The sequence below is a fragment of the Coccinella septempunctata genome, chromosome 4 (genome assembly GCF_907165205.1).
Source record: "Coccinella septempunctata chromosome 4, icCocSept1.1, whole genome shotgun sequence".
NCBI classification, from domain to species: Eukaryota; Metazoa; Arthropoda; class Insecta; order Coleoptera; family Coccinellidae; genus Coccinella; species Coccinella septempunctata.
The window spans coordinates 24,332,313-24,355,887 of NC_058192.1; the positions used below are offsets into that span (position 1 = coordinate 24,332,313).

Genomic DNA, 23,575 nt, shown 5'->3' on the forward strand with positions numbered 1-23,575 from the left:
GCTTTGTTGTTCAGTTGCCCTTCAATCCCATCGAATTTTGCCCACTACATCTTGTACATGTTCTCGAGATACCGGCAATGTTGTTTTCAAAGGATTGACTACCGTTCGGTGCCTACGTCTGGATTCGGCATTAGATGACTGTGGATAATTCTAGAAACCCTTAACTATAGCATCGCATTTCTATCTTTGGAAAGCATCGTGATGGGAACTATACTCAGTAGTCATATGGCCCTCTTCTTTTAGCTTATATTTCTGAAATAAAGCTCCAATCTAAGTTTGAACGCGAACTTCTATTATTGTCTCCCGATATAAATCACCCTGTATATATGTTACATATCACGATATTACATGCTGTAGAAATAACCTTTTCTTCTGCTACCCACTATCACGATTAATTCTTGTTGGGGTATATTTATTTCGAATATTTCATGAAGAGTCACGTCTTCGAGTACAATAACCATTTCTTCTCGGCTCCATATCGAATTCTGAAGAGCATGGATAAAAATTAGTTAGAAATGAAGTCGTGGGCGTTTAGCGTCTTGAAGCCAACTTCCGAATGAAATCACATTCGCTTTTCAAAGAAAACTTTTACCACATCCATAAAAAGAAATGTTATTCGTGTTCAAGTGTCGTTTTTCAGATTAGAATTAGAAATCGCACGCTCAACGAAAAAATGAAAACACATGTTATTCCACTACACCCCCTCCCCTATTATTCGAATATTTTTTGAACCCCTTACCCCCATTTGAGCCTGACCTGTTTGATAGACAACATCTTAGGGCTAAGGAAAAAATTGGGTATTGAAGGTTAGATAATTACCAAATATTAGGGAATATTCTCAATATTATTCAGTGTTATTACATATATGATGTAATATTCGTAAGTTGAGTTATTGGCGATATGGTGGCAGCCAAGCGTAACTAACTACCCTGAAATCGGACAAATGCGAAAGACCTAGGGCGATGATTCCTCGATGAAAATGAGCAGGGGTAGTTAGTATAATTTTTTTTTCGAAATCGACCTCCCTTTCAAGATACAACCTTTGGAAGGCGATGACGACAGTTTTTAATTTTTTTCACGGGTTCTAAAAAACACTGAGTCATTAAACTATACATAATATGAAGCACTAAGTAGATGTTACTCTCATAACTTTATTATTAGGGGTTGAAAATAACAACTCCTTATGATTTTCCTTCGAAAATTATTTTCTCGGGATAGATTTTCGAAAAATAAAATTCCCTCATGGTTTCCCATTCAATTCTGGAGAAAAAAAGTCTTCTGCAAAATTTCGATAGAGTCGATATTTTTGGCGGCATAAATAAAAACTTACAAGCAGTCCCGATCACTGCAACATACTTTTTTTCTCCAAAATTGAATGGGAAACCCTATAAGAGAATTTTATTTTTCGAAAATATATCCCACGATAACAATTTTCGAAGGAAAATCATAAGGGGTTGTTATTTTCAACCCCTATGAATAAAGTTATGAGATCTAAAAATTGTGTGAGTAACATCTACTTAGTTCTTCATATTATGTATTGTAGCTTTATGACTCGGTACCCGTAAAAAAATTAAAAACTGTCAACTCGTCATCGAGTCTCCCAAAGGCTGTATCTTGGAAGGGAGGTTGATTTCGAAAAAATATTTATAGAAACTAACCCTGCTTATTTTCACCGAGGAATCATATCCCTAAGTCATTCGCATTTGTTTGCAGACACCCTGTATTTGTCCGATTTCGGGGTAGTTAGTTACTGCCAGCATATCGCAAATAACTCAAGTTACGAATATTACATCACTGAATAATATTGAGTCCTTTGCATTTGTTTAAAGACACCCTGTTTAAGTATCTTACTCGACTCCTGTCCTGAACTAACTTATATCCTGTCATCATAGCCTGATGTTTTTGAAAAACCTTGAAATTTTAGACCATAGAGGGCAGGTCGATGCCTCAAAGAACCTTTCTACAACTTGATCATTTAATATATCCCTCCTAAATTCATTCATTATTATCAAGATTTCTACCAATTATTACGGAAAATATTATGAGTATAGGTAGTTACAGCAGTTCATTTGTTTTACTTCGAAGATTAACCAGTGTGGTGGGCGAATATCTTTCCATTTTAACGGATACAAAGGAAAACCCAGGACGAATAGATACATAGTTCTGAAATATATAAGATCGCGAGGAATATTAAAATATTGAAAGTCAACAAAATTTTTCATTTATTATAACCTTTCACACTTCGCAAAAATATAGCTTTCGATCTATGGAAAAATTTAACCCAACGAGATGAAGGTAAATGAATGGCACATTATTGTCTTTTTTTTCGAGAAACTAATAATGCCATCAACTCCATTCCTAGATCTTTTTTTGTTTTCGAGTTTTAGACCAAAATTGAAATTTGGGTGTGCTAGGATGTTGAAATAATTATATTATATAGACTCTATTTTATAGCAATCCAGTGGCGTACTTCGATTTTTCCCGAAAGGCTTCCTTGCTGATCTATAAAGTTTTGTTTTCTCTCATGAAACGGTAAAAATAATGGCAATTCTTTCCAAGTAATTTTAAACTACTGTTTTCATAGGGAAAAACACTGGATTCCTATAAAAAAGTGTCTGTATAATGTTTTCATTTCAAGATCCATAGAACAAACGGAAACGGAGATAATGACCAAAGTTGAAATCGCCCAAATTTCAATTTTGGCCTATAACTAATTTCAATTTTGGCCCATAACTCCAAAAAAAAGAAGATAGTGGAATGTAGTTGATGGCATTATTAGTTTCTCGAAAAAAAAACGACCGTTGAAAGTTTAATATGGTATCGTATTCCCAGTGAAAAAGTGCCTCTAGAAAGTTTTTACCTTTTTCAGATATTTTCGAAAATAAAAGTTACGGCACATTTTCGAAATCGACAAAATACATATCAAAATTTGGTCATATCTTTAAGACGAATGAAGATATCTGAAACGATTTTCAGTAATGGACTTTTCACGAAAATCGAGCCCATAGGACTTCTTTCAACGTTTTTACCTATCGATAGTCTAGAAGTACCAGAAACAGCCAAAATCAAGCAATTTGGGATACCCCGTACCTACATATCAGATCAAGAAAATAATCCTTGTCGAGCTTGTCTAATTTCCGTGGATAACCCACTATAACCAATTTTTACATTTCTAATTCAATCCAAAATAATGTTTCATTTGAAGAAGGCTTTCGTCTTAGAGCCGTTCATTCCTGATGAAAAAGTATCCTCACTGCGTATTTTTTCAACAAATTTCTCGGAGTATCAGGTTGAACAAATGTAAATTTGGGTAATTTAGGCAAGAAATAAAATCGACCCCGATACTGTCACGTAACGGTCACTAGAAGGCCCACCGATTTTCACGGGATTTGGAATTTTGAAAGAGTAATCTCCTAGGAAGTAACCAAAGTGATTGAAGCGTGGCTTTGCCCATGCCTATGTAAGCCACTGAACCTAACCATACCGTGTAGAATGTAGATTTTCATTTTCGAATAGAAGAGATCTGCGTGATCACAAAAATGTATGATTGAAATTATTGCGTTATCTTAATGTTCATCAAATTATACAATGTCGAAACTCAACCGTTGTATACCATCAAACGACCAGCATGACAATAAATTCCTTGTTAAATATAAAACGACAGTAATTTGTATGGACGTTAATTTATTTTACAACACATTTTATTGGCAAATATTAATTATGTGAAATCTGATATTCCGTTGGATATGCATATTTACGCGTTTCTGGATAGTTTGTGTCGAACGGTTCTCGAACCTGAAAAATATGGAAATATACTCGAAGATTAATGGATCGTACAATTTTCATCAGGTGGTTGAAAAGAGACGATTTTTTTTCATGAATGAATACTCAGAATCTAATGAAGTTTGCATTTTTTGTTAATGTCCATGTATTTATCCATAGTATATATTGATATAACGATTATATTATAGGTATGCAGGGTGTCCTCACTGTCCTCCAGAACAAGACCCAATACGTATCTACTATAGAACTATAGATAGGAGTAACAGAGAAAATTTATAAAAAAGAGTTGTTGTGGATAAATCCGACCTCAATAATTTAATAAGGCTTATCTGTATACAGGTTAGCAATACCAAGTGAACTTTTCATAAATGAAATCATATTTTTCATTCGACATTTGAATATAAACTCAAAAATGACATTCATATATAGGTATTAGTTTTGGATTTATTGATAATATTGATATTGATACATTTTTTATAGTAAATGTAAGCTCTTTGAATTGAATGCCGCACCCAAACATGGCAAAAAGCTGGGTTTTCATGAAATTCATCTAAAGAACGAAGAGAACTGGCTCGTTATTGCAATCAGCATTTAAATAGCTTTCCTCAGATGACATCGAGGATTACATTTCATTTAGTGCATCCAGTTCAGAAAAAACAAGACAAAATTGTGAATTTTTAAAATTTCACGAATGTGACACTGCTTATGAACTTTCAAAAATGTTCTTTCTGTATAAGGGACTTGTTGTTGGCCCAAACTGCAATGGGCAAGTTTCCTAAAACTCCCAAATCGAATTTAAGATTATTTATGGAAACCCTTTTCCATTAGTTATCCAACACGTAAACGTTTCGCTTCAAAATTCAGAAATTTCAGAAAAATTCCTTTCGAAATTTAGTAAATATTCGAATATGTAAAAGCTTGTGACGTATAGAATGCCTTTACTGAACTGCAGTAATTTTTGTTAATTCGATAACAGTGGAACCGATCAAGAAAATATAGAATTCCTTATCCACTTATTACAAAAAATTGTTTCTGAAATCTGTGTAAATAACGTGCGTTCAAAAAAATTCGTCGTTCGTAGGCTATAGAATTGTCAACGTCGATATGTCGTGTCTAAACGTTATTCTTAGCTCTTGGTGTACTATTTTCCAGGTGAACTGTCAAGTTAGAAGTAAGCATTTTGGAATGTTGTTGAATTAAAATTATCAGGAAATTATAAAGCATTTATAATTGAATCCTGCTTCAAAATTGGAGAGAAAATAATAGAAGGAGAGTGAAAATATTCTTTAATGCTCCAGCGACATTCCCAATGTATATCCCAATGTTGCTGAAAGAATTAATCTTTCGAAAATACAGTTTTGCGATGCGTTGTCGGAATAGGTATGTTCAAGCAAAAAAAATAGTGGTCGACCAAAGAAGAAAACCTCAGAGTTATTCAGCAATAATGAAAATATGATGACAGAAGCTCCACGAACCTCTGTTCGGGTTTTATCTCAAGTGGCTGGAGTATCTGGTATCTGTTGGCACATTTTATGCCACACGATTTTGAATGAATGACATCAGTTTGTTTTCATAAATATTGACATGTTAACAGAAAATTGAAAAAATTGATTACCTATCCTTGTAGCATCCAAAAAAATTGGAGTTCGGTATGCATCAGTCAATGGCAAAATGTGGAACATATTTTTTTTATGGAACGTTAACAGTAGAACGTTTTGAATGAGGACAAAGCATCATGCCTTTTTATAGCTAAATTGAATTTTGATAAATTGTCCAATATTTATTTTCATGTCATTCAGTTCTTTAGTTTAGTCATGGATTTTCAGTAACGACCAAAGCAATTCAATATTTATAGAGAACTAACAAACATATTGAGATTCGTTCTGTACTTTATTCATATTACTGAAATAAGTAGAACCTTTTTACAGAAAAAAAAAAAACATAATACCACGATCCGTTCAAGATTCATGTCTCTTACACGTATGGAAATAGTGGACATCGGTTAAAATTTTCATTAAGAATTTTTCTAACCGCCTCATATTGTTTGGATTCTTGTGATGATTGCGATGATTTCGCACTGTGGGCGAAATTAAAGTTTTCCTTAAAATTACGAGGTATAGGTACTATGTTCTAAGTATATGTAGGTAGGTTGTAATCATTGTTTACATTTTGGGAAGATAAAGTTATTCAAGAAAATACCTACGTTCAGACACCGAATATGAACTTTTAAAATTCCATAGCCTACTTGACGACGAATTTTTTTTAACCACGTTACCTGCTTGAAACCGATGATATTTGTTGTCATTGTTTGTTTTCTTGTCAAATGTGATCACCAAACTTTATATTTAAGAAGCCTATGGTGATCAGAAAACTTTCATAACCATTATTGACTCGATGGGCGTTGCCGGACTGTTAAAATGACGTAGAATGTTCATAAGAGAGCACTTCTGAAATCAGAATTTTCGTAAGTGAACACAGACAAAATGCAATTTGTCAAAATTCGAAAAAAATATTTTTCGATATACTTGATATAACGATATAACGATTTTCATGATATATATTTTGAAATGTAGGAAAATAGCCCATTCGATAGCTAAAAAAATAACTCACTTGAAGCATTTCAAATATTAAACGGATAGCTTGGGACCCATTAAACAATATATATTTGAATAAATTTTATCTTATTTCTACGCAAATTTAAAATGAAATAGAGGGTGTTCCATTGAAAAGGGTAACTTTATATGGCCGACACTGTATACAAATCAGTTAGCTATATTGCATTATCAAACAACTTTTATTCGACAATTTTGTATAACTGTTATAATTGGCAAGATGAAAATCATAGTCTCTCGCTAAAGCCATTCAGTATGGAAGTTAAATAGTCAATGATTTATAACTGTGCATCAACCTATATCTGCCGAGCTAGTATAGTGTATCTTCGTGGAGTTTTGTACTAAATTTCATGAATAAAAAGGAGGATTTAAAGAGATCCTGCTCCTTGGGTTGGGAAGAGTCCAAATAAAGTGATGTTTCAAATGAAAGTTTCTCTGTTTCGAGGGTGACATCGAATGCTGACATTTATTCTGACCTTGCAGTTTGATTTCATGGTCCTTTTAAGGCCAAAAGATTTTTTGAATAGGGCAGAATCTTCTTGAGAAACTTGAAAGATTTCGTCTCTTTCTTACATGATTGGACACCTGTTCAAAAAAGTTTAGCAGTACTCAATAATTTTTAAATCAAAGATCACCGGGTCTAATAAGCGATTTCTTTCTTTGGGGATATTTACGAAATATTGTTCATGCAGAGGAAATTAATTCTAACAAAGAAATGTTGGTCCGGATAAATTTTCATTACCCGATTCGATCAAGTATTACCATGAATGCATTGTGTATTAATTTTATGTACATTATTAGTCATACTTATTTCATTCATAAATTCACAAATAATGAGCTCATAATGTATTTTCGGTTGTTTTGCTTGAATATGCATAACTGCAGTAATCCATCAACGATATTTTGTATAAAGCAGTTCCCGAATGAGCGGATTGCTCATTCCGATCTCATATGCGTGATGGAAAAAAATAGTTGAATCAAAATTGCATTTCTCTCAAATTGTTTTATTGTTTGCTGTGGAAGTGTTGATTTCTTGTTGATTTTGTGGATTTTCTCCAGACAACTACATTTCTCTCTGTGAAATATTTGTTCGTGATAACACCGAGGATAATACACTTTCAAGAAATTATACACCCAATACGATACTATACTATTGTATAGGAAATCAAGTTATATTCTGAAGTTATAGAAAAGTTTTGTATTCATTTATATTTATTTCTTCATATAACGTAACGAAATTAATTTCGTTATTTTTTTTTTCCTATACCTAATTGATATCTCCCTGGCCCAACTATAATAGAAGCCATAAAATTCATCCAGCATCCAGCAACAAGTATCTAGATTCCACAATGAAATAATTTTAAACTAGCTCTACTAATATTTTTTCAGAAAACCGGTATTGACAAAACACACCTAGAATTCATTGTAGAGCAATTTAAAAAAAAAAAAAAATTTGAGCAACGTAGATAGAGAAGAATTTTTAGGGGTGCTACGGAATTACAGCGAAAATAGATAACATATTTGTTATCCCTATGATATAGGGATATATAGGAAGATTTTCATCCTTATGTCATCCTTTTCAAAGTATGTTTTGCACCACATGAAGTTTATTATTTTGCATCAGATAAAATGAGAAATTTATTGAAAAATTGATTTTGGAAAAAATCTTTTTTTTATTTTTCCTGTTTTGAAAGATATTCTTTTCTACAAAGAATTATTTTAAGAAGTAGAGAATTCATAAGAGGGAATACTCCTTCTGACGAAAATATGTATTTTCATAAAAGTATCTTTGAAACGTCACATTTCGAAATAACCATTTCAACCGTTTCCCAAAAAAAGTACTCAGAAATGAAAAATAAAAATGGGTATTCAAAATTTAAAGCGTTTCGTTTCTATTGCACAAGGTGGCAACGTCGACTGCAATATGCGTTGATAATAAAGGACAACGAATACACTATTGGGAATTCAAAACAAGCGATACGCCCTCTGGTGGCTATTTTTGTAAATAAAAAGTTAAGGCACTTTTGTCATTTGTTTGTTTACATCATAGACCTAATAAAATAAAATGTATTATTAGGTCTATGGTTTACATCGAGGAACGTAGAACAATGACGTAAGGGCATTAACTTTTTACTTCGAACTGTCACCACTATGTCGCTGCAATCTACATTTGAATTCCCAATCTTGATGAGGTAGACAAAGATGATTGTCTATGAAGTCCGCGACGAACGAGGTCGTAAAATTTTATGGGATTTCTATGGCCGGCTGTTATTTTATAAACAAGCCATTGTTCTTTTCATTTTCTAGTAGGCGTTGTTGCCAAATCGTAAACTAGAAACGAAGCGATTTAAATTTTAAAACCTCATATTTGAAGAATGATTTTGAATAGTTTTCGCGATGCATTTGGAAAATTCATGAATGAAACTCATAATTATTCGGTTTAAACTTGTATATGCTGTGATAACCCAAATTGAGGAGAATTCCCCATTCCGCTAAACAAATTATTGGTTTGAAAATTTGCCTCGTAAAAAATAAAAAAATGGATATTTTGCTTCAAAAAAATGACTGCTCATTCAACATATGGAAATCATTATCGGTTTTTTCCGAAAATTGGCGAAGTTGTAGTTACTTAAACCAAATATTCTGACCAACCACATACTGCTAAGATTTTTTTTTTTCTATTATGTTTGGCCCTGGACTAATGTTGGTTTATCAATGCTAAGAGTAGGTATTCATCGAAATAGGATTTTATTCCTAGTTTTTTATATTTAATTTTTAATGCTAGGGATTCTGTAAGCGTAACAGAAGACCTTAGAATGAAATATTTCTACTCTTTGGTGTTACGCTTCAGTTCTTTTGAAAGCATTCATCATATCCTGATTTTTGAACTTAATAATTTTTTTTATCCTTTATGTTATTTTGTGGTGCAAATCTGTGTTATTTTGAATCTTTTAGTTTCCAGTAATAACATGTAGGACTGCTTGCTCCATTCAAAGTATAAATCAAGATTCACTATTTTTGATTATTAATTTTTATAAATATCTTTTTATCGGGAAATATTATTTTGTAAATCTGGTTTTATGGAAAACCTACCTTGTTTTGTTCGATTTGTTTTGTTCAGTATTATTTTATATCACCTCATATTGCTGGAATTCTAAAAATGTAAATGGAAAGCAATTTTATCAACCACCCCCCCACCTGAGAATAAATTCTGCGGGCGCCCATCTTTATATATTAGCTAACACATAATCTTTTATGAATGGAAATAGAGCCTTGTTTTGCGTTAATATCGCATTATTTGAGAAAGGCTGAACCGATTTCATCAATTTTTTCCTCATATGTACTTTGTAGAAAGTTCCTACGGAAGGAAATTTCGGAAAAGTGGACTAAAAATCTGGGAAAATCAAGAAAACTAAATGAAATTTTGATTCCGTGCGTCTATGTTGGGTAGTCTAAATGTAAAATAAAACTTTTTTTAATCCAGCTTCTAAATATTCCCTCACTATGGTAGGACTAGTGACTAGTGTAGAGGCTAGTATTATATAAATACGTTTGGAAGAAAGTTCTGGTGTAGCGTTTTCTACGAAACACCGTCTATCCTGCCAAAAATTCAAATGGTAAAATCTTCAGGCCATGACAGTTTGGGTCGTCTAGCTCCTATTCCGCTTATTCTTCAAAATCAAAGTCAGCTGATTATAATCCAAGAAGCGATAGACAAGTAGACGTTAGCAACTTTGTGGCCTCCTGTGAGTGGGAACTTGGCAATAACCGACAAATAATTTCTCGCCTCCCACGTTTATATTTCCTACCGCATCAATCATGACTGAACAGTGAACACGTGAAAAGATCAAGTTACCACTGCGTGGCTCTCGTAGGAGGAAGCAGGAATTCTGTGAAAGAGTTGACTTGGCATCAAAACCTCTTCAGTCCCCCTGTATTTTTGTTTTACGGCTCTTGCTATGCGGTGTGGCCTTCTACAAGTGTTTGGGTTATTTCTAAAATGTGTTTAAAGCCCGTTTGTAACAGCCGAAAATTCTCTAAAGAATTTACTCGTGAATTCATGCACCGTGAATTCTCTGCAGTTACATACGTACTTTCGGTAGAATTCACTGTTCAGTTGCATACAAAATAAATTCTGCCGTTTTCTTGCCAAAATAGGGAATTCACTTCAATTTGGGTTATCACTACATATGCAAGTTTAAACTGAATAATTATGAGTTTCATTCATGAATTTTTCAAATGCACCGCGGAAACTATTTAAAATCATTCCTCAAATATGAGGTTTTAAAATTTAAATCGCTTCGTTTCTAGTTTACTATTTGGCAACAGCGCCTATTAGAAAATAAAAATAAAAATGGCTTGTTTATAAAATAACAGCTGTTAATTTGCAGCCATCATAGGGGCGTACTCACTGGCGAGCCTCAACAGCAACCGGCCTTAAAAATCCCATAAAATTTTACGACCTCCCTCGTTCGTCGCAGACATAGACAGATCTTTTGTCTATCCCATCAAGATAGTGTATTTGTTGTCCTTTATTATGAACGCATATTCAGTTGATGTTGCCAACTTGTGCAATAGAAACGAAACGTTTTAAATTTAAAAACCTATTTTTATATTTCATTTTTGTACTTGAAAAATTTTTTTTGGTAAATGGTTGAAATGGTTATTTCAAAATATGACGTTTCGAAGATATTTCATAAAAATACCGTTTCTGTTTCTGTTTACCTTCTTCATATTCCCTAAAAAATAATAATTTACTCCTATTTATGCCAGATTCATTGATAGGATATACATATATCAAAATCTATAACTCGCCGAATGAGAACAACCACTATTTTAGCTTACTTCTTATATATTTTGCAATGAAAGAATGATAACGCCTCAACAGGGAGGCAATTAATACAATATTAATATAAATTATGCATACTGACAAGGTCAAATGAGATCGAAACCATGGTCAGCATCTGCTCTTCTTCGGCGGAACGTTCTCCATTTGGTTGTCCTGACGATGGAAAATTGGCTAGTTCAATTCAGATCGTAACACTTGTTGATATTAATATCGGCGTGTAGTATGCATCTGAAAAATCATCGATATGTTGCCTTTTTCTGAAATCATTGAAATCACAGATTTTTTGATGATTCAAGTTTTACTAATCAATATTCAAGCACTAATTACTGATTCTGAAAAGACCTTTATAAATATGAAACAATCCAACCACATTCTATTCAAAAACTTGTTAGTTTTGGCCCTTACTGGGAAGTTTTGGAAGATGTGAGCCCCCTCAAGACACTAATCCCCGAAAAAAATTCACTGGCCTGGGAAGTTATAGAAAAAACACTCCTATTCATAAAGGGCGTTGTTAAAGGGGACACCCTGTATTCAAATCGGTAAAGCAGCCAAATGAAATGAATTGGGAATCAAATAACTTTCAATATCCTCAAAAGCTGGTTAGCTAATCTTAGTATAGTCAACTGGGTTGGCAACCCTAGCGAAAGAAGGAACGACGGTTGAAGCACAGCCTTCTTAAACTATTCTCTATAAACTCTATAGACGGCTGTGGTTGAGGCAACCAACGACGCCACTGACGAGCAACATGGTTGTCAACACAGCAGATTGCCAACCTGGAACCTGGTTGACAACCATGTTCTCGTCTGTGGGCCGCTTTACTGCATCTGCTTTCAAGACGAACCTATCATGTTTTCATTGAAACTCATGTCGAAAATACTGATCGTATTCTTTAAACAACCGAAATAATTGAATGCATTTTAATTTTTCTGCAATGAATAAAACTGAATAACTGTTACAGTCAGAAATTTCAATTTTTTGTAGGTCCTCCAACAAGCTGGCAACGTTGAACGTCTTGGTCGATTCCTCTGGTCCCTTCCTGCCTGTGATAAATTACATAATAATGAATCCGTACTCAAAGCCAAGGCCATCGTCGCTTTCCACAGAGGAAATTTCAAAGATCTTTACAAGATACTCGAAAACCATCAGTTCAGTCCACATAACCATTCCAAACTCCAAGCCCTTTGGCTTAAAGCACACTACATAGAAGCTGAAGGATTAAGGGGTTAGTATATTCTGCTTATTACTCATTAATTATTCTCCGGCTCTAAATGAAGATAATCGAGTATATCTGCTACTCTCTAAATTTTTCAAAATATGTCATGTCATATTTTCAAGACTTCAAAGTCGAATCAATCTTTTGTGAATGGCGTTCAGAAAGTTTCCTCCTTAGGTTGAGCAATGGAATTTTGAGCAAAAAGTATGAGTTTGAAATTACTGGAAGTACTGAAGATTACGAAGAACATATCAATTACTTTAACTCACAATGCAAAATTCGACATAAATGACTTTTTCAAGAAAATAACTGGATATGTTGGGGAGCCGAATAGGGAAATTCGCGCAAACTGTCAGATAAGCATGAATTCATTATAAGAGACACTTAGGGCATATACAGTATCTTAATCTGACACGCTCGAGTATGTACATCTGACGATTTTTTTTTACATCTTTGAGACCCTGCAGACGCTTTCCCCACCGCTGAAAGTGCATACATCATAAAACCTTTTTTTCTTTCTACCATCTGATCTTCAAAATCCACTAGGTCTCCACGACGCTCCAGTAAATCCCGATTTAGCATCGTCGGCTCCCCAACTATAAATCGTTTCTTCTTATGCATGAGAAATGACTTCCGTTCAATAAAATTCGATGTCAACTAGGCTATGTTCACTTTGATGTTCGGTATTCTATGTTAGAATTTACCTTCTCTTATAAAATTTTTCAGTTACCGTTTGAATTCGGTAAAACTATTATGTTTTCAAAGAAGATATAGCAAAGGAGGCTCCACAGGAGATCGGAAATATTCGAGTCCCTTAAGCTGCCCACAGACGAGCAACTTAGTTGACGGTTGAAGGAATATCAACCACCAACCGGCCAACAGACGTTCAACTTCAACATCACACTGTCTCGCATTGGCGGAACTATCATAAAATTAGAATTTGAATAATTATATTCTTGTCCACTAAAGCGGCCTACAGACGAGCAATCTAGTTGACAACTTGACGTGTTGACAACCAAGTTGAACGTCTGTGTGCCGGTTGGTGGTTGATGTTCCTTCAACCTCGTATGGTTTACAAGCTCGTTGACAACATAGTTGTCAACTAAGTTGCTCGTCTGTGGGCCGCTTAACACATGAAAGTATCTGCAGCAGTTCCTGTTACTTATTCATTAGATAAACAACGTTCTCGAACAAAAGCAGACTGTATTTTGAATTATCTTCTTTCTTACTTTACCCATTGCGTATGCTACGCCACTTCTAACGAACCGAGTTCTGTCAGTGAGCTTGACCCTGCCACCTTCTATGTCATCACCCTTCCAATCGGCTTTAAACTGAATTGCATTTCCTTTGCTATGTCTTCCTGGCCAAATCTAATTTTGATGGCCATATGGTTAGTGTTTTAATGCTGGTTTGGGAACAAAAATGAAATAACTTAAAATAGAAAATTGTGGAATACTAAGATTTCTTTTCTTCAACTTTATCATATCAGTTCTATTATGATAACATTTGTTATACAGGTAGGCCATTAGGAGCGGTAGGAAAATATAGAGTAAGAAGAAAATTTCCCCTTCCCCGAACAATATGGGATGGAGAAGAAACAAGTTACTGCTTCAAAGAAAAATCCAGGAGCGTACTTCGAGAATGGTATAATCACAATCCCTATCCTAGTCCTAGAGAAAAGAGAGAACTATCCGATGCAACAGGTTTAACGACAACACAAGTTTCGAATTGGTTCAAGAACAGAAGACAAAGAGATAGGGCGGCAGAACAAAAAGACAGGTGAGTAATGTTTAAAGAAAAAGTATCTTCGGATAATTGTGGTTTGCTGGATATGATCGGTATATTTAGGAACTGATAAACGTATGCGTGAATTTTGCTATAAAAAATTTCTCTTCGTTTTTGGAATGAAGAAGGAGCTTTTTTTATTTTTTTTTTCATACAATTAATACACCAGATAAGTGTTTGGCATCTTAATATTTTATTTCCATTGCTGTAATCAACACGGCTTTTATCTCCTTACATTTCTTGATACGGATTTGAGCGCCTATTGGATTTTTTAGGAAAATAGGGTGTTCTATTCATTATTTATCTACAATTTCCAATTCAATCCACACACCTTGAATAAAAAAAAAAACATTTGAAGATAAAAGTTCTCAGTTTCTCTGGTAAAATGCTCCTTTCTGAATTATTAAAAATACCTAAATAATAATAAAATGAAAAGAATGTATGTATTGGTTTTGGGGCTTTCAAGGTTCAAAATGAATTACTAACAACGAAGACCTACTAAAAGGTCGTGACTTTATTCAAACACTGAACTAGGGTACTTTGGCATGAGGACTATTGTATATTTGCAAAGCACTCAACAGAACTTCTGAATAATCTATCGAAGCATTCACAAATATGTCAGGTAGAAAAACATCTAAAATCAAAGTATATCAGCAATCTATGAAACTGCCCAATATACGAGTAGAAGTTAAAAATTTTTATTGCAGCTATTAGTTCTTTAAACTTGATTTATCGCTACAAAAATTATCTGAAAGTCGTACTCCTGAGTATCATCATTGAGTGTTCCACATTATCTTCGTCAAATACTAAATAATATTATACAGCAGTTGTCAGCCTTTTATTGGGAACTCTATGATATAGGGTATAGAATATAACTTAATCAGATTAATCAAAGGGGCGTAGTTTTTCCTGAGAAATAAAAAAAATGAATTGTTAGAATCTTTATATTCAAGACAGGGGCGTATGTGAAAATTCAAACATAAAAATAATATTTCTGTATGTAATCCTAAATTTTCATATGATATGAATGTCACTCAATAAACATTAGATCTATTAATTCTTAAGAGAAAAAAATCTTATATGCATATAAAATTATGATATTTCCATAAGGGATGGAGAGCGTAAGTATGGATTCCTATACTAATACAAGGTGAGTCTTTGACTCGTACAAATATTTTAACAGTAGATTCTTGAGATCAAAATAAACACTTTTTTCATATACCATTTTTTTCCGATTCGGCTCTGATAAAAAGATATAGCCATTTTAGGTTTACATAATGAGCTGTGCCATCCCTGGAAAAACCAAATTACCTTAGCTAAATCTGAGACACTACAGATCTGTGGCTCTTTTAAACAGAGTTGTATTCAGCCAGAGTACCCAATATTTCAAATTTGAAAGATTATTTTTAATTTTGGAACATCAGATTACTCGAAAATGGCACATTATACGAGAAAATATGAAGAATACATTTATTTTACAAAACGTTAAAATATTCATTAGATAGCGTCCAACTTAGTTTCAAGAGTTGGGCTCTCTGAATTTTTGGTAGTTTTATGCTACTCAGTGGTTATAATGAGAAAGCTTGTGTTCGGGAAAAATTCATAAAATGAATGCAAAAAATATATTACGAAATTTATTTCATTCGACAAAACCGTTTGTGAGATAGAACTATAATTTGTCAACAGCCTGTATCTTTTAAACAGAGCCGATTCTGAAAAAATAATGAATGAAAAGAGTAGGTATTTCTTTTGACCTCAAGAATCTACTGTTGAAATATTTGTACGCGTCGAAGGCTGATCCCGTATATTGGAAGAACAACTTCGGATACAGCATAACACCGAAAAAAATGTACGGGGTGATTCATTCTGTGGTGAAAATTAAGGTATAATATTTTTTGAAAAACTGGCTCCAGGAAAAGTTACACCCTTCCGAAGTAAGTAACAAAAAAATTAATTTTTTCTTTTTTATCTTCCCTGTTTATAAATCTGAAGACATGTAACTTGCTAAATATATCATTTGTCAATGAAATTACACATTTTGGAATTTTTTCAACCCTGAAGTATGCTCAGAAAGGGTTGAAAAAGTAAACCTCTAAGAACTTTTTTTGGATGAAAATTTCCCTTTTAAAAAAACATGGCTGAAAAGCCCAATTCATATACATACTTACTTTTTTCTACAAGTTTTTTCGACAACTTCAGCATTCATGGGAAAAAATGTTGTGAGAAAAAACATCTTAGAGGTGTACTATTTCAACCCTTTCTGAGCATACTTCAAAAAATTCCAACATGTGAATTTCATTGACAAAAATGATATTTATTTAACAAGTTCCGTGTCTTTGGCTTAATATACAGGGAAAATAAAAAAAACAATTTTACTGTTAATCTGTGACTTTTCCGCTGGGAGGTTTTTATAAAAATTTTATACCAAATACCCACTCTAATTTTCCTCAAAGAATTACTCCTTTCATTTTATCATTGTCATTCAGATAGATTCTGTATAAAATTAACAGCTTTTTACCACGAAGAATCAATTTCTTCACTGTTTTCTTTGCAAACTTTTTTCTCCCAGGTTCGTTTCTTGACGAAAAAACGAAATACATATTATATTATTCTTTGAAATTATGCATCCTTATGTTTCCTGAAAAGCGAGTTTCATTGGCATTCTGCAGTTTCGGCCAATGTGGAACGAAATGTCTGAAATTTAGTTTCACTAATTCGTTGCCCAAAAATATTACTCGACATTGGACTACCAGTAGATTCGACTACCGCTCTGGGTAATTTGCCTGAATCATTTGGAACAAGGGATACAATAGTAATTTCGTACCTCCCAGTTTGTAAAGAACGATGTTGGTGATTTCGAGTGTGGAACCCCTCAGAGTATATTGACTCAGTCCGTTTAACGACACGGCCTTAAACAAACACTTCAAAAAACCATTTTTCCCGGTACCGACTGCAGCAAAACGACAGACAGACGGTGCGACAAGTGGTGCACATGTGTTTACTAAATTCTACCGACGAGATGCTGCAGAACGCCCCCTGGTACGCGTATATTCTTCGTTCTCTTTGCGGCCTTCTCGGATTTCATCTTGTTCATGGAATGTGACCTTCGATCAGCGGGTGATTAGGCAGAATTCGAAGAAAGAAAGATTGCATATTGTTAAGCGATGAATGATGGATTCTGTGGTACCCTTGATATGTGCAGTTTCAGCCACTTCCGGAACAAGTGGATTGAGTTATGAAGCCAGGGTTGCTATTATTGCATCCCTGAACGGACATAGGTCCGATTCGCCTTCGTTCAGTTAGAAGATACAAACAAGCATTTGAAAAAAAAAAATTTCTCGATCGTGCTACACGCAACACTTCATACATTCCATAATCGACGACAAAATTCTCCTTTTCATGAACATAAAGTTCAACTAGTAGTAATGGTTCCATAAACTAACTTGCCTTAAAAAAAATCGTCGTCAAATAGGCTATGGAATTTTGAGGATTGATGTTCGTTAACTGAACGTATATATTTCCTTGAATTACTTAATCGTCTTCATCTCCTCAAATTGTGAGCAATGATTAATTTGATCTGCATATCGTAATATTGCATCTATGGAGAAGCACTTTTTAATCAAAGTTACCTGTAAATTTTCCCCAACGTGCGGAATACATTTCTTTCATTCAGTCAGATCACAAGAATCAAAATAGTTTGAAAAATTCTTGGTAAAATTTTTTACCGAAGTCCACAATTTTCATACGTAAGAGACACGAATCTTGAATGGATAGTCGTATTATGTTTTTTTTTGTTTGTTAAAAGGTTCCACCTTTTTCGATCATATATGAATAAATCACAGTAAGAATCTCAATATGTTTATTTTCTCTATAAATATTGAATTGATTTTGTCATTACTGAAAATCCATAACTGAACTGAATTACATGAAATTAAATATGTATTGACAATTTTTCAAAATTCAATTTAGCTATAAAAAGGCATGATGCTTTCTACTTATTCATAACGTTCTACTGTTAAAGTTCCATGAAAGAAAATAGGTTCCACATTTTGCCATTGACTGATGCATACCGAACTCCAATTTCTCTTGAATGCTTCAAGGATAAGTAATCAATCTGTTCAATTTTCTGATCTTTGTAAAAACAAACTGATGTCTTTCATTCGAAATCGTGTGGCATAAAATATGACAACAGATACTCCGCCACTTGAGATAAAACCCGAACAGAGGTTCGTGGAGCTTCTGTCATCATTTTGCTGAATAACTCTGAATAACTCTATATCACACAGTGATATAGCGGTAACTTCAATTTTTCAAAATATAAACCCTATGCTTTTTTTACATATTCCAGTTCCATATTTTTATCTGATTCAGAATATATAGAATATAAGTATGTCTATTTGTTCTTTCATTGAAAAAAAACTAGTTAGGTCAAGTTGGCAGGTCATTTTAATTGATGATATGATAATGAACTTTATGCTTTTATGTTGTGTCATGTTATGAGAGAGTTTGGAAATCATTTTCATTCCTGATATTCGAAAAGATGCTCGGAAAATGAGTACCTAAATGACGTTATTTTCCATGTCTACCTATACTAGTAGGTACTGATGCAGCCATCTTCATTTGCGAAGGTATTTGAAAAGGCTGTTGTACTAGTAGTTAGATTTTAGATTGTCTACTAGTTGAAAAGGTTTCGGAACATATTCAGTTGAATCCAGGTTAATAAAATTGGAAAAATTTTCATCCCCAAATATCCGGAATGAAAGTGATCTTGAGACCGTCATAATGAGGTTTATTCTTTGAATTCTACAAGGTTGTTAAAATATTGATATCTCAATAATAAACCTAAGGAAATCCACTAAAGGCAATAAAGCATGTGTCATTTAGTAACCTGGCACTATTTAGGAGCATAAAGTTCATTATCATATTTATTATCAATGAAATGAACTGCCAAACTTGACCGAACTAGTTTTTGAGTTTTTTTATTGGAAGAACAATTAGAGACACGACGTATATTATATATTTCGAATCAGAAAAAAATATGGCAATGGAATATGTAAAAATAACATAGCGTTTCTATTTAAAAAAATTAAAGTACCACTATATCACTGAAGTGGCAGACTGAAAAAAATATTTGACTACGCCACTGCATTCTACAATAAAAACTGTCTGTAGAATGTAACATTCTTTTTTCGTTATCACTGAAACCTTACGAAATTTGGGTATCAATTCAAAGAGCCGAAAAAAGTTTTCACTTATAACTTGAAAACAAATGAAGATACAGGGTTGCGGTATTGGCCATTATCCATCTCTCGAAAATCGAGGTTCGAAACGAGACATCCGTTCTTTTAGCTCACACGGTTACAGAACTACCATTCAATCCCATCGAATTTTGCCCACCCTGTATCTAATCCGAGACCTAATCTTAATATTCTTGACTGACCATACATAGTACCTCAGGGGTTGTTGCTCAGTGATTGCTGCATGATTCGGAACGTTTGTAATTTCGCATTTCAGATAGATGTTTGAACGTGGAAACCCTGGCTCAAATATCCGGTCATTTATTTGTCGCCTTAATAAGAGAATGAGAAGTTTCAAATTTCATTCTTGCAAATATTGAGCAATTCGTGATGTTTAGGTCCAAAAAATGATTACAGCCATACTGCGCTCTTGAAAATTCAGATACAAGATTTGGAGCGCCTAGGGCGCCTCCGATTTATTTTGTCGGGAGAGTATCAGAAGTGGCCCACAGCGCCCTTATTTTTCGATGTGTTTTGTAAAGTTGGATTATTTCAAAAATGATTACATAAAAGCAAGCCTTGCATTCACGACAAAATTAAAATTGAGCGGAAACGAAATGAGCAGTCTTTCACCAATTACTTCGAGTTTACATAGCGGAAAGCACTTGAAGTTATCCACCTGGCACATTTCTGGAATATCTTCGTGAAACGTTGTAAGATGCAAGATCTGAAAACCTGGAACTGGGCTACATTTTATCTGTCTGTGAACTGCTGAGTGCTGACATGTTTCATTCCACATTCGAGCGAATAACGCTCGGACCGGCGTGGATATTATTAGATCATGACTCATTATTGTATTTGTAACCCGATATCCCTCGGAACAAAAATCCACCGTAGTTTGTAACGTGTAACATCATACACTAGCTATTAAACCAACCCAACCAATGCTCTTATATAATTCAATTCTCTTTCTCGTTTTAGCTTTACTTCTAGCTGGTCGTTCGTTCGTAAGTTATTCGATATGATACATGTAACCAATATCATGACACAAATCACTGATCAAAATAAGGAAATTTAATATCCTATCTCGCTTCAAACACGTGAAATAGATGAAAAGTACGAGCTTTCCCTGCTTTTCGATGTTGATCATTCCGGTCTTATGCTGGGAAATACAATTTCTGTAGTAACGATGATGTCCTGGGAAACAGAAAATTTGGATGCCATAGTGGACCTTTACTCAGGACCCGTATTCTTGAGCTCAATACACTAGAAAGTGGATTTCACTTTATCGCACATCGATTATGTATTTCCTTCTCACTTTTCTCTCGATTGTTCTACTCACTCGATGAAATTCAAGAATACGGGCCCTGGTAGAAAGATCATCAATCCTTCAATTCATTCATCTATCTTTTAAAATCTGCCCGGCTGGCTGCCACACATGGAACATGCTACGCCGTAAACTCCGTAATAATCACTTATTATCTTGAAAATCACCAAACACTTTTAAAAAATGTTCTTCATAAACGTCGACAACACAAAATATACAAGGTGATTCATTGGCAAATGGGCGTAAGTTAAGGGTAGATAGTTGAGTCAGAATAATTTATATCAACTTTTTCAAAATCAAGATACAGTGTTTTATTGATTTTGATAATTTCTTCAATTACCCACAACTTGTGCACCACCCTATATATTTTGATGATATGTTTATTCTCCGTAACAGCGGACATGGAAACTGAATTTTCTCTCAGTCCCGGCCTAGGAAAAACTGATAGATTGAATAAAAGACAACACCCTGTATATAAAAATCCTTTTATTTGATATGATATTCGAAAAAAGAAGAAAAAAACTGAAAGGCATGAAGTATTTCTCGTACTTCAGCATGCGATTTGCATAGGTACTCAATAAATCTAGTCAAATCTGAATTTCCAGAACCACAGTCGCTAAAACTTTATAAAACATCATTTTATTCGGTACTTATTTAATAATTTAATTAAATCTTCAGCTTCACATTATGCCCTTTTTTTGGGTGAACTTGAAACACGAGGAATGTTTTCGTATTTGGATCAATCTCCGAGTTATTCTATCACTGAAAACATTAACGTTTATTTATTTATATGTATATCAGACACCTGCTTTCGTAGTGTTTCACCTTTGTGACCTGAAAAATTAAATTGGCCTACTGTCTTGTCTGAAAATTCAGATTTGACTAGGTTTATTGAGTATTAAAATAGAATACGGAAGTACAAAAGAATACCGTACTTTCCGAATATCCTATAAATTTTGAGGAATTTTGATATACGGGGTGCGTTTTGGATTGAACCTTATTCATCAATTTTTTCTAGGCCGGACCTGAGAAAAAACTCCTATGTCAGTATGAACATAAACTAGTTTTTGCTGAGAATAAACGCAAAAAATATCATCAAAATATATAGGGTGGTTCGAAAGTTATGGGTAATGGTAGAAAGTGACACAATCAGTTACACACTCTGTATCTAGATTGTAAAGAAAATCGAATTGAACTGAAGAACCTCTATTTCTGGATTTTCAGTTTTTCACCACTTATAACACATATTGGGTGGGTGATGGTAATATTGAGTAACTTAGTTATACAACGAACAAAATTCTCACAATTTACTATCAATGGTCGAGTTCAAAATTAACTCAATTATGGAAATTAAGATAGAGGGTGTTAAGGTTAGAATTTTTCTCTTATAGTATCTATACACTTCACAAGATAGACAACTGAAATTTCGCATAAATATTATAATGGATAGCAAATCTACAGGGTGATATTTTTTCTGCTTGTCCGTTTTCCTTCATAACATTTTTTGTGACCCACTGTTGATTCACTCACAAAATCCATATTGTCATAAAAATTCGGTTAGCAAGTTGTGGTGAATAAATTAATTGTTAGTTTTGAAACATCAAATTCAACTCGGAATTTCTTTTAATGAATGTGTTTACACAACTTGCCTTGATATCAATCCAAAAATTCAAACCTCAACACCCTGTATCACGAAAGCGATCCCATGTTTCTGATCCTTTTCTTTCTTAAAATACTTAAGGAATCTCTCCTCTTCTTTTGTACCTCCAATTTAGGAACATCCTGTATATGACGAAAAATGAATTCTTTAGATAGATACTTTGGAAATAATTGATAAATCTGAGACATAGCTATACTCATCGAGTTTATGAGGTTCCTCCGTCCATAAACAATTGAGGATTTGAAATAATAGGAGTGACTCGATTGACTCGCAGTCGCAGATAAGCCAGCCAAGTCACCTTGCGCAGTACGGAAGTTGGAAGTTGCATTTTCACCCTTCCACTGACGTCTCTCCTCAATTTCTTCAATATTCTGAGGTCAAGTATTCGAGAAGCAACTATTATCACTATCATATTTATCCCATCGAAACACCTGTAGTGATTATATAACATTTGTTGGTGAAAATCATGTAATTTCGTATTTAATTTAATTATGGATTTTTATCATGTATCGGCCACATCATAGTTAAATGTTGAATTTTCTTTTACATCAGACCGCCTGGCTATAACTATTATGTTTTATCTGAGTATCATGAATTCGACTGAAGAAAAATTTGAAATTTCGACTTGACTATCATTCATAGTAAATACATACTTTGATCATGATTGCTACACCCAGTGCCTCAAATCTTCACCACCCAAATCAGTGAATCACCCTGCCAAAACCAAAGCTATACCATACCAAACTCTAACATTTTTATTGTAATTTACCAAACCAGGTCCGAATTTTATTATACTTACCTACACTTTCGTGTAGGTTCTATTTTCTATTTAAAGCTATATCACCCACTTGTAATTTTTGAAGTAATTGTGATAGCGAAATGAAATTTGGAGTTGAATTTATACTGATTTATAACAATTGACTCATCAATTCAAATTCCAATTTTTGTCTTCCTTTGGATATCACTCTCGATTTCAAAGATTCTGAGGTTGTGTATTCTTGGAGCTATTATTATCATAGTGGAATATTTTAGTACACCAGACCCACTGATATTTGACTATCGATTCGATTGCATAAAAATTTGAAATTTTGACCAGACCATAATTCGTT

General features: G+C 33.8%; 1 protein-coding gene across 1 annotated transcript in view; it reads left to right on the top strand.

Annotated features, from left to right (window-relative positions):
* LOC123312349 (homeobox protein six1-like) overlaps window positions 1–23,575 on the top strand; it is a 43,557-nt gene that overhangs the window by 9,164 nt on the left and 10,818 nt on the right. The window contains exons 3-4 of the mRNA XM_044896726.1: window positions 12,226–12,466; window positions 13,975–14,236. Of these exons, the coding sequence (XP_044752661.1) occupies window positions 12,226–12,466; window positions 13,975–14,236 (503 nt within the window). The remainder of the gene's footprint in view (window positions 1–12,225; window positions 12,467–13,974; window positions 14,237–23,575) is intronic.